The 12972-nt window shown below is 42.9% G+C and overlaps 1 protein-coding gene across 3 annotated transcripts in view; it reads left to right on the plus strand.

The window, feature by feature from the left end:
* Positions 1 to 12972, plus strand: part of LOC143354271 (nucleolar protein 4-like) — a 131710-nt gene that overhangs the window by 80530 nt on the left and 38208 nt on the right. For all 3 annotated transcript variants that reach the window (XM_076788227.1, XM_076788228.1, XM_076788229.1), the window contains exon 2: positions 4843 to 4897. In XM_076788227.1, the coding sequence (XP_076644342.1) occupies positions 4843 to 4897 (55 nt within the window). The remainder of the gene's footprint in view (positions 1 to 4842; positions 4898 to 12972) is intronic.

A 12972-nucleotide genomic window follows, 5' to 3' on the forward strand; every position in this document is an offset into this window, starting at 1 on the left:
CGAGGACTTTTAGCGGTCGTGGTCGTGAAATCATGTTCCTTTCGACCTCGACCGACGCGACGCAGGGCCGTAGGGGTTGGTGTCGGGCACCATCGGGGAGACACAGACCCCCTTTCCACCATTCTTTTCTCGGTTCTCGGTTGGCAGCCTCGAAGACGAGCACCGCTCCCGGCTCGTTTCTCATTCGGCGTCGTGTGCGCCGTCGTAGGTGTATACGGCCGACTGGTCGCGCGCTGAGCGAGATTCCCATTTATCAGGGTACATCCGCCGGAAGTGGGGCGGCCCGTGCGTAGGTGAGACGGGGAGAAAGAGAGAAGGTTGGCGGAGCCGCGAGAGAGAAAGCCAGAGAGGACATTGTTCATTAGTACCTACGACCTCAGGATACCTCGGGCCTCTGGCGACATGATTTACGAGTCGGTTTAGGACCGGCAATCGACCGCAGCCCAACATCGGGCCGAACCTTTGCAATAGAGGGACCCTACGGTCGGGGCCACCAAACCGGTAACCGTTCACGGTGTCATTGTTTTCATAGTTTGCTGACCTGTAGCCTGCTGTTTATCATCTCTCTCTCTCTCTCTCTTTTCCCGGAGCTGCTACGCCCCGATTTTCCTCCTAGGCAGATGTTGCCGCCATTAACACCAGGTTTACGGGGTATGCGGGGTAACATGCCTGTTCTACTACACTACTTTGTAAAATTAACGAAAATGTATCTACCCAAATTTTCAGCCATTTCTTTTACAATGTACAGTGTGATTTCTCTATATGTGTCGCCAAAGCCTGCATGATAAACGTCGCGGAATCATCCGAAGAGTGTAAATATAAGACGTGTCGAGTGTGTCCCCTGGACGATACACGACGCTGGCAAGTCCCACGTTGTTGACGTATATCGAGAATTCACTGTATCTCTAGAATATATATCTCCTGGACGATATTTGTCGCTGGCAAGACCCGTGTTATTGACATATATCGAGAATTCACTGTATCTCTAGAATATACATCCTCTGGACGATACACGACGCTGGCGAAACCCATGTTGTTGGCACAAATCGAGAATTCACTGTATCTCTAGAATACATACCTCCTGGACGATATATGAATTAATTAGCGAATTAACTAACTATCGATAGGATGGGTCTAGCTGTTAATAGCATGCATATTATATTAATAGAAAACTTATCGACACATGATTTCCTGGGAGTCTATTGTTACATACAAAAATTTATCGAATATGTAAAGCTTGGAAGAGTAATTACTGCGAAGACTCGAACTTTTCGGTGGGAGGTTCGTTAAACAAATTAGAGTTTGCGAAGTCTTTATGGTCGCCGGACCGGCCAGCGTGTTAATGGGCGAAGACAATGCTTCGGACAAAGGTAAACCAGAAACCCTTGTACGCTCGAATGTTCCCTTTCCATTAAACATTCGTCCGCCTCCTTTATTTTCCGGATGCGTATGAATTTCAATCACAGGCTGTCGAGGCCGGAGGGAGCTCGCGCGGAGATTGAATCAATTAAAATACCGAAACGAATTACTCTTATTGGGAAATGCCGCTGCTTGATCGATCGGACAACGTAACCGGTTATGCTTATCGCTGATAGTGGACGAGCCGCGAGAGAGTTGGACATAAATCGCGTTCGATTTTTTGACATTCGAAACCTGATCGTGAAATTGTGTTCCTCGTCCTATACCAAAGGAAGCGGCGCCGGCTGATTAACTGAAATTGCTAAAAATTCGAGGTTCATGCTTTTAGTAATTACTGCAACTTTTTATCAATTAACTGGACTTCTTGCATTGAAAACAATATTGTTAGAGTTTTCTAATCTTGTATCTCTAATAGAAAATGTATCCTATACAAGGTTATGTTCTATGTATAAGTAAAGATTGTCAATGGTAGTACAGGGTGTCCCAAAAATGTACTCCCTTGAAGGCGCTGATTCCTGAGGTGATTTCAAGTAATTTTTCCCTTTGCGAAAATGTGCTCCGCAGCTTTGTTCTCGAGTTATTAACGAAATACACGGACCAATCAGGGCGCGGCAACCGCGGACCGATTGCGGCCCCGCGACAAGTCCCGCCGAGCGTGGCGTTGGTATTGGCCGAGCCGCAATCGGTCCCCTATTGCCGCTCTCTGATTGGTCCGTCTTTTGCCTTAATAACTCCTCAACGAGGCCACGGAGAACATTTCTGCAAAGGAAAAAGATACTCCAAATGACCTCAGGAATCGCCCCTTTCAAAGAACTATATTTTTTGGACACCCTGTATAAAAAGCAGTATAAATATGTATACAAATCTGAAACTGCTACGTTCACCATAATTTCGTCGAAATTACAGAATTAATTCACAGTAATTTGACCAAAAATAATTTTCAAACATTGCTCGCTATCACTGTCTGTCAATTATACATAATGTTACGTATTGTAATTGTACGTAGGGACAATTATAAAATTTCTTAACTTCTCGAAATGGGTTAATGGAAATACAATTGAATCCTATCATACTGTGACTAGTTCTGAAACAAAGGAGGCGGACAACCCTGCGAAGGGTTAAAGGGTTGGTTTTCCCAATGAAAAGATTTCTGGCACCGAGCTTGTCCAGCTTGGGCAGTTTCTCGTTAACGATTCCGCAGAAAGGATCGACGTGTCCCATGATAGATCGGGCACGATCGACGGCATGCGGCCGACGCGGCGGGCCCAGCAGACCGACACAGACCGTTCGTTGCGCAGGGATCGCGGTTTCCCATGGCTTGTCGCACCTTCGAGGATCGCTCAGTCCTCCAATTTCGTTCGGCGGCCGCAATCGCAGAACGGTTGTTCAGGTCGCGCACGGTACCGTCGGAATTTCTTGGTTACATCACCGGCGCTTTTTGCGCGGTATGCGCGCGTACAAGTCGGCCGCGCTCGTCGTCCTACAACACCGCCGGACAAAGTTGCGGCCGGTATCAATTGGCCGTGCTCCGTGTATACCGGTCGACCTTCTGCAGTTGCAACACGAGACCTGACACAGATAGGAGAGCCACACTCAATCAGTCCGTCGGGCCAGGCATTGCCTGCGCGCCGCTCAGCAGCACGCCTTGCGAAATCGACAAGCTGCTCCTACGTTTCATCGGGGAACCCTGCTCTGACGAACCGGTGGACCAATGTCGCCGAGCGAATTTAGCACACCCGGACCACAAGATGATCTCATGCCGTCATCTGTGGGAATCCTGACCCACGGAATCAACGAAACACCCGATCCGTAAAATTACGAAAATTTTCAAAAAATGGAAAAAGTGGAAAAATTTGACAGAATTCGATACTTTCTATTGATTTCAGACCTGCAAAGACCACTACCACGGAAAACAGTTAACATCCGTAGATTTTTCTGTTCATAATTTAGAGGTACAGTGAATTCTCGATATAAGTCCCTCGCACGGTCCTGGCGAGGGACGTATACACGAAATCTTTGATTCCCGCCGAACGTTGCATACGAATTACACAGTGTACGCTGGAATCGTAAATGACCCTACTATTGGTGAAAGTCCCATAAAAAAAGTAATGAAAAATAAAGAAGTTTTGTCATTGGATTGGTAGTGGTCTTCTGGTTTCACACCGACATACCCGACCGTGTTATACCCCTTTAAACGTAAGGCTTGTAGGGACTTATATCGAGAATTCACTGTGGTTCGAGGTGATTAGATGCCTCGGATGGAACAATTTCGGCGCGGTAGTGTGTGCGGAATTTCAGCGAAAGCGGAAAAACCAGGGAATGGGTAATTTTAATCGTAGTCCGAGAGCTATCGATCCTCCGCGTTCGCCCCCGTTACCCGCGAGCGCGCGGACGCTTCTGAGCGGAGGTGTACGCGGGAATTTCGAACAATTGGCCCGATTTCGCAATTGCCGGATCATTGAAAAATTAAGGCGTAGAGCTAGTCAGCCGGAGTTTATCAGTGCCGCGGTGAACCGTGCACGCGGTGTCTGCCTCGTGTCATGGAATCGCGATTGTCTTCGCCGATTGCGCCACAGAAAAACACTCCCGACAGACTTTCCGTACACCCACGGAACGGCCGTGGACTTTATTGTCCCGGATCGAGAGCTGGCAGCGGCTCTTGCGGTTCGTCTGAACGCAAATTACTTACGCCTCGGCTCGACGACGACGACGTGCCGCGGGAGACGGGATCGAGGCACGCCGGGAATCCCGGATCAATAGCGTAACCCGGCGAGAGCACGCTCTCTGCGGGAAACCCGAAAGCGACTTCGCCTAAACAGCCCAGGCGTTAAACTCACCGACGTGCACGGCCTTCCCGTGCCACCTGGCTGGACGAAACCCAAAACTTCCACTAATATATCTTATGAAAACATTTCTTCAATTATCTTTACCATTAAATACCCTTTAAAAATTTTAAACTCCTTGCTGATAAAATATTCCTCTGTAAATTGTATTATCCAGCCAACAAATGCGTACAGTGTTTACTCGATATATGTCCCAAACACGGGTCCAGCCAGGGACATATATCGGCCAGCAGATAGTATTCTTTGATACACGTCGAATGTGGAAAATGACAGCGAAGCTTTAGAGGTTTGTGGCCCGTCGTGGGGTATACCCCGCGGCAGTGGGGATAGTTCCGCGACGTTTATCATCGAGGCCTTGGCGACGTATACAGAGAAATGACTGTATTATGCTCACGAGCGAATGTGCTTCAAGTCATGTCATGTGTGGTGTCATTTCAATCGGAGAAATGTCACAAATGTGCCGGTGAAAGTTGCATAAAGGAATAACTAAAAGTAACAGTTATTTCAAACATGGATTAAATTTACAATGTACTGATGTTTTAATTAAATCGATGCTGATTGTGTGTTTCTCTTGTTGCAGGAAAATATCTCGACTCCCGAACCCGCCGACATATCGGAGGACGATCATTACCCGAGTAAGCAAAACGTTTTGTTACCCGTCTCCGTAGACCTCGTTTCATATTTTAGCCAGGGACGATCGGACCTCACTTTCACGAGCATCACATAAATAATTATCCGTAGCCTCCGCGCCATAATCGTGCGACGCGGTTTGAAACTCCACTCGATTCGTCTTGGTCAACATTTCTTTTGTTCTCGTTTTCCAAGTGTTTTATAGTAACGTTTTTACGTATCGACATTCCCTCCCCTAACGCGAGCTTAACTCCCGCGAGCTGGAAAATATGGGGGAATAATATCGGGCTTTAATTTGAATATACTTTGTTTTATCAAAATTCGGCTCACTACAGGAAAAAAGAAAACTCAAAATTTGTTTTAGTATTAGACTGTACACTATCGCTCAGTACGTTAGGATAAACATTTCGTATTTACGTTAGGTAAAACGATTAAAAATGTACCAGCAATTTTCTTGTGTGATTTTAATTTTGAGAAAAAAGTTCGATTGCCTAACGTGTCTGTCTATTGCTCACTGTTTCTACTTATAGCGGACTCGGACAGTTCTGTGACATTGAGTCATTCCAGTACATCTTAATTCTACCAATTCATTTACATCTCGTTACTGTGAGAAGTAACTAAAGCCGTCTCACTATAATTATTTTTAAATATTAGCACACACCGAATTTATTGATAATCATTTGTTGCTGTAATTCAGAAAATTTCTCGTACATGTTTAATTCGTTTTTAGACATAGAATTACCCTCCTTTTAACTGCCTTAAGAATGCTTCTCCATCTCATAGAACATAAGAAGTATATTCGACTAGGATCATTAAATCATTTTTCATGAATCACCTCGTCTCGTCTACGGTTTCGAATTTTCTTTGAAGAAAATGTAGAAATATGTACATAATTTATAATTTTAAATCAGCTATGAAGTTGGTAGTAATTTTATTCAACAGTTAATTTATGGACACTTTTTATTTTACAATATCCAGTACATCGTTAGAACTTTTTATCGTTATTTTTGTAAAATACTTCTGTACTGTACAAAATTGTTGAAACGACCTTCTTGGATGTTCACAGTAGTCTGTTCCACACAGTAACTGCTCATCAAGCACATAATCTCCGATAACAACTCTATATCAAAAAGATCTAATATAAATCCCAGAATACAAATTTAAGGTACACATTTAAAACTAATTTTTCACTAATAAGGCCGCGATGAGATCGTTTCGAGCGTACAGATATTAATCATAACCTCGTAACGAATGTTTTAGATCTTTTTATATATGCAATGCGTCAATTAAAAAAATTCACTCTTTAAATGGAAATACTGATCAGCATATTCAATAATTAATAGACTGTCAGTCATTCTATTCGTTTCGCTAATTTTTCCCCACATTGTTTTCACACTTTGTTTCACGATTTCATCGAGTCAAGAATTTCGAGATCCAGCACTTCTGTCTAAAAACGCAAACTTTCTCGCACGATACGGTTTCACTCGGAATCGATAGACGGTTCGAAATTTCTGGCCAGCAACGGCGTGTACACAGCGTGACGAAATTTGCGGGGAACAATGCGCGGACCTTATTAAATTTGCCAGACACAGCGTGTTGCAACGAAACCGTTAATCTTCATTTTTACATTTTGGCGAACAAGCCCGGATAACTTTATTAAAGCTTCAGTGTTTAGCGTGTGCGTTCCGGAAAATGTTGATTGCAAATAAAATTTTCAAACTCTTGTCAAACATTATCCTCCGAACCATTTTCCGTGATTACAACAAATATTGCAAGAAACTGTCGTTGTTAACGCGCCTGGAACTCGACTACGTTCCCTCATAAGTCGAAATTAAAATGTCATTGTTCGTGCGAGAAATCTAACTCGCTTTAGATATGGCGGTACCAGCCACAAGGGGGTGAATCTACATGAGAAAATAAGTAAAAAAAAAAGGAATAATGTTTTCCAGTTGAGGGCCTCGTTTTCGAGAAAAATGGATCCGAATGTCGGCTCGCGGCCGTAGCATGTCCAGTAAGTAGAACCGGTCAGCCATGCACAGACGCGCCAGCTGATTCCTATCTAACAGCACGCGTATTCGTCGAACTTTTTCAAACTCGATTTTCTCGAGAACGAAAGAACATTATTCTTTCACGTAGTTTCAGCTCTTTGTGGTTGGTACCGCCGGATCCGGTGACACCCTGTATATTGTCCGAAACGCGTACGACCCCTTATTATAGACGGCCGAGTAAACAGGTGTTTGGTCCTAAATCCGATGAGTTCGCGAAGTTTATCATTTCCATTGGAACGGGCTGTAAAAACCAATTAAAACAGCGTTCGGCGTTCATTAGCCGGCCAGCAAACAGTCGATCGAAATCGTGTCGCGCCCCGGCGTTCGAGTCGCCGGGCAATTTGGTGTTCGTTGTCCTTTGGATGGGGTCAGGTCGCGGCCGTTTCGGGAATCTGACCCAAATCCAATGGCGGCGTCGTGTTTCTGCATTATTGAACCGGCTGAATGATTTAGATGTCACGCCGGTCCCGTCACCCGCCAACTTTATCCGGTTGCTAATAAATCTCTCTCTCTCTCTCTCTCTCTCTCTCTCCCTCTCTCTCCGCTTTCGTTCTACCGCGGACCGAGTGCTCTTCTACGTGTCACTGCTAATTCTCCCGCTCGAACGAGTCGACCCGGCAACCGGAGGGAAATCTGGAGAGCGACGGGACACTTAACCGATCGCGGGCTCCGAGTTTTGCGTCACGATGGGGTGGGTATCGATCAGCGGGGCCCAACCGCGACTTACCTCGGTCAGGTGTTAGTTTTCCTTGATTTCTGTCGATCCGTCTCAGTCAGGCGTGACTGCCACGGGAATCTAGGACAGACGTTCCATGACAAGGCGATTAGAATTAACCCTTTCCCACGGATTCCGTAGGAACAGCGCGCTCGCTAACACTTTCGAATTGCCTCCCCACCCCCACCCCCTTCTCAAGCTTTTGGCACCTACTATATACGTCATTCTTACTCGCTTTCGTGCGCTGAATATGACTTTCGTTTTTGACGGGGAAATTAGAAGATACATTGATTTCTCGATATATGTCGCCAAGACCTGGACGATAAATGTCGCGGAGTTATCCTCACTACCGTGGGGTACACCACGTGATGGGCCACGAAGCTCGAGAGGCCTCGGTAAACATGGCTCGTGTATGTCTCCTGGACGATACAAGACGCTGCCGAGACCCGTGTTGTTGACATATATCGAGAATTCACTAGCACATTCTGCCTAAGAGGCAAATTTCACTACAGTTGGCCACGGAGGGTTAAATACAAACGAATTAAGTTGAATTAGATCATTATTAAAATTTGCACTATACATTTTCTTCTGGGTTTAGAACATTTGCCAGGCGTACAACTTCAATGGCTTGACACGTAGAAGTGCCATAAGGTAAATTCATCGAAATACGCAATAGAGATCGGGCAATTGGCGGCTTATTCGTAGACAACGACCATAAAGGCGACCTGGGCGCCATCCGCGTTACGAATGACCGATGCATTTATTAACATGCACCGACACTTCAACCTCGTAATCTCGTTACCGCGGCCTCTTACATAAAAGAGCGAGACGCACTCGCGCCTTCTGCGCGATGACGTTGCCGCGCGGTTCCGAGAAACCACTGATTAATCAGCCGAGGATCTTCGTGCCGCCATTGCGTCCCCCTTCGAATTGATTCCGTAGCTTTTTGATCGGATGATTTAATTCTTCACGCGGCCGCGTCTGCTCGCGGTTCATCGCGTGAACCGTGTAACCAATGGAATCTTAAGGGAGCATTCTGGTTCTTCGTTTTTCAAAAATGGATTTATTCATTGATCTCGCGCGTTCGTCACAAAAATGAGAAGTTGAATGCGAAACAGTGAAAAGTGAAACTAAAAGAATTCGAATGCACTGTCGTACTAATTTCAATTGATTGAAATGAAGAAATGGAACAATTTTTAATATGCATCAAAAATCGTAGTCGTGGCTATCTTGTGGATCTCAAAATAATAAATATTAGGTTTCGAAATGCACATTCTGAATTAACACTTTGACTGTCAGTTGAGAATCAATTTTTACCAGTTACAAAAATTATTGTTGCGACGAACTCTGTCTTTTCTATTCTTGTATAATTAAATAACTCTTTGAGTAAATTCTACTAGGTATGAAAATTCATTTTCAAAAAGTGATTCAAGCTTGTATCTTTAATATTGCTATTAATAAAATTATTTTTACCTTCGAGAAGAGGGACGAAATAAATTAAATTTCTCAAACCAGTGATACATACATGTGTGTACATATTAAAAATGAAATATTAATAGGCGTGCTTATCTTAATAAAATTGGGTCTCGTGTACGAAAGATGCGAAACTTTTTCGCGAAAAATGAGGACTGGAGTGGGGGATTAGTTTCGTAGATTATTTTATTTAGTTGAGCCTCGGAGTTTTCTTCCCCGCTGCACAATATATTGTTATTGCTTTCCCAGCGGTGCCTAGTATTCGCAAATTGAAGGGTTCGAATGTTCTCTATCGAGATGAATGGTGGCAGTACGAATGATCCGTGCCAACTAAACTGATTTCTTCGTTAAGCTCGGCCGCGCCACGATTTCCTACCAGGAAAAAACAAGAGGGTCTTTACTCGCACTAGACGAAACGAGATCGATGATCGAGTGCGTGCACAATGGGGATGGGGTCGTACCCATTGGGCATGAGGTTTTAATTGACACTCGACGAACTCGCTGTCGCACTTGTGCGCCATGTTTACCACGCCCCTGTGCCGCTTCATTTATGCAACACTTTCCACCTCCCCAATTTTTTTCGCTGCTCCGCCAGAAGAAACGGAATTGGCAAGGTGTTTATATAGTAACGAGCTGCTATAGAGCCCGACGGCGAATTTGCTATGGAACAGGAATACAACCGGCGAGGAACTGTCTGCGAAAATAAGCAGAATTTTTTAGACAGAGTTTCGCCGGTCAAAGTTCAAAAACTGTCCTTTCTGAATCTCCTTGGAACGAAATATTTCTTTCAATATTTTTAACACTAAAACTACCGAACCAGTCAAAATAACTGGTGGATAATTTCTTCTTTCACGATTACTGAAACTATGAAAACGTTTTCACGAGAAATTTTTTAATATATCTGTTCTTTGGAGTACCATTGTTACCGAGTTACCATAAAAATCGTATGAAACCTGAGCGAATTCAATCTTGCTGTTATCTTAAAGAGATAAGTCCAAGTCACGTTTAGGGCTCGGTAGTTTTAATAATTTAATAAGAATAACTTTTATAATTTTAATAATTGTAAAAGATCAAATTAGAAACTTGTCATTTTCACCCATCCGGTAGTGTTAATGTTTATTATTAATTCGTGTGTACACTAATTCACGGTGGTCGGTGAATAAAAGTTGTATATTACGGCTTGGTAAACTGAGAGACTATAAATGTAAACTGTACTATATTGTGTGTAATTTACTGCGTGCAATTCACTGTCTTTTTAGTTAATGTTGCTTGCTACATACAAGTTTGATTGGTAAATTGAATCACATAAAAGAGTAAAATTAAATACAATTATTAGCGGGATACTTACAGGCTAAGTAGAGGGGTTAGTGGCAACTTAGTAATAGAATGGTTAAACTTCACCTCAGGAAAACAGAAATTTTTAACTTCTTTTTCAGTAATTCCATAAATTTTGGCGAGTAAATGCCGAAAATCCAAGTGTCGATTCTAGGAAATCACTAGTCGCAGAGTTATGCGTGTGCAAAGATGTGTGATTGTCTCTCGTCAAGATCTACACAAAGAAAGGGTTGAAAATGTTTAGTTTCCTGAGATAAAGCGAACAGAGTTATTCGGTTTACATCGAGATGGTTTTGTGGGAGCAATAAATTATTTCCGATTTTAATTGGAATTGATAAAGAACGTATATGTAATAGAAAATTATACAGGCGTATATCTCCGAAGTGGCGACAAAGAAATATGATATCGCGAAGTGTGGTATAATTACGGAATGGCATCTTTATTCATGTCCGACTTTGAATACTGAATTCCCTTGTTCCCAGTGATTAAGTGATTCTTGCCGCTGATAGCTCGCCGCTATGTGGCCGAGCGGTAAGAATCAATTAGCACAGTTTATCGGGGAAATCTGTTACACGGATTTGAATTGCAGGTCTTGTCGATCACTTGACACTTTATATTCGCTTCGATGTAAGATACGATGACAGGTGATCCGCGGCGGTGAGAGAACAGAAAGATAATAATTAACGAAGCTATTGTACAACGAAAATCGTCGGTGCTCGCGCGATTCTTAACGGGACAATTTAATGGCGTTGCATGCTCGCACGATCGGCCTCGAGAATTCGACCTACACCAATGAATTTCGATAGTTGGACCTGTTGAATGTGGACCGTTCGAAGACGGGAACCGTTCATCGATCGAACTCGTTGACATTGCTGTCGATAAGATAGTTTCTAATAAGGCATGATTCCGCTGCGACTCTTATTTTTAACCTGCGGATATCACCGCCAACGATTTACCGTCACTCCCACTAATATTCGGACACCCTTAATAATCGCATATCTTTGTCAATATTCGCCTATACTACTTGAATTTTTTTGAGATGTTAGAAGAATTGGTTTGCTACGTAATGTGAGAAAAATGTTTGATTACAATTGCAATTAGTTGAAATTGTAGGGAAAGTGCTAAAGTGGTATTTTGCAACGTTTTTATGCGGGCTTATACTAAAAATTTAAAAAGGACATTTTGTACATCTGTATCAATTATACATGTTCTGAATATTTCATCTAAATCGATTAACGTTGCAATGAGCTACAAGCATTTAACGATGAAAACTTAAGGGTGAAAGTCGCAGAATTTTGATCTTGTCAGGGAATTTCGCCCTTATGTGGTCATTTTGAAACATCTGTGGCTCATTGCAACGTTGACCGATTTTGGTGAAATTCTCAGAATATGTATAATTCATGCAGATCTACAAATCGTACTTTGTGAATTTTCAATGTAAGTCCACATGAAAATGTTGCAAAATACAACTTTCAGTATTTTCTCTGCAATGTCGACCAATTGAAATTTTTGTAAAAATTTTTTTCACATTATGTGCTAACTTCTTAAAAAAATTCAAGTGGCATTGTCCAATGTTAACAAAGTTGTACGATTTTTAAAAGCGTCCGAATATTAGTGGGAGTCACTGTATATAGAAAGTCGTTTCACTAGAAATTAAAATTAGGCTGCCAGCGTCGCATACACTGGGTCCAAAAAATATTTGAACACTACATTTTCTCAATGTTCTGACAACCGTTTTATTTCGGACCAAAAAAGCGTCTTCTTTATTTATATCTTAAAAGTAGAAGTTTCAAGCTTTGAAATGAGTTCCGGTATATTGCAGTATTTTTCTTTTTAAATTGTCAGCTTAATTTTAGTCGATTTCTCGAGAATGAGAAAAGTGTTGAAATTCTTTCTGGACCTTCGTGATTTCGTATTTAACATAAAGAAAATTGAATTACGTTTGTGCACGTACGTTTGTGGCATTGTTGGCAAATTTTGTTTATATTTTGTAAATGGATACACTTTTCTGGGATATTGCAATTACGACGGTCGCGACCAAAAAATAAGTGCATAAATATGCAACCGTGTATAATAGAGCGAAATAGAGGTCAATGAGAGGTTATTGTTCGAATTCGTCGCTAAAAACTTTCGTTTCACCAGTTTTCGTTGAACCCATCGCATTCTCATTCATTTTCTGCGATCATTTTCGCGGGTCCGCGCGATACTCGAATCGAAATTCGGTTCGAAAGCTTTCCCCGGTTACTTTTCCGCCGATCATTAAATACGACAAAACGATTTCAAGATGTTCCATGAAATTCGAAAGACAGACAGTAAATCATCCCCCGGTACTCGGAACACTCGATCACTCACACTTCACTCATTTCACACTCTCGAGGCCACCCCCAACCCCAACCCCCGCCCGTCGTTATCACGGGAATTCCAGGTGTCTCGCTTGTTTCACGTCCCCCGCAAAAAAGAATCCGCCACGAAATTCTCGGAGCGCATCCCCTGGCAGTAGCAAGACCGA

The sequence above is a fragment of the Halictus rubicundus genome, chromosome 5 (genome assembly GCF_050948215.1).
Source record: "Halictus rubicundus isolate RS-2024b chromosome 5, iyHalRubi1_principal, whole genome shotgun sequence".
NCBI lineage: Eukaryota > Metazoa > Arthropoda > Insecta > Hymenoptera > Halictidae > Halictus > Halictus rubicundus.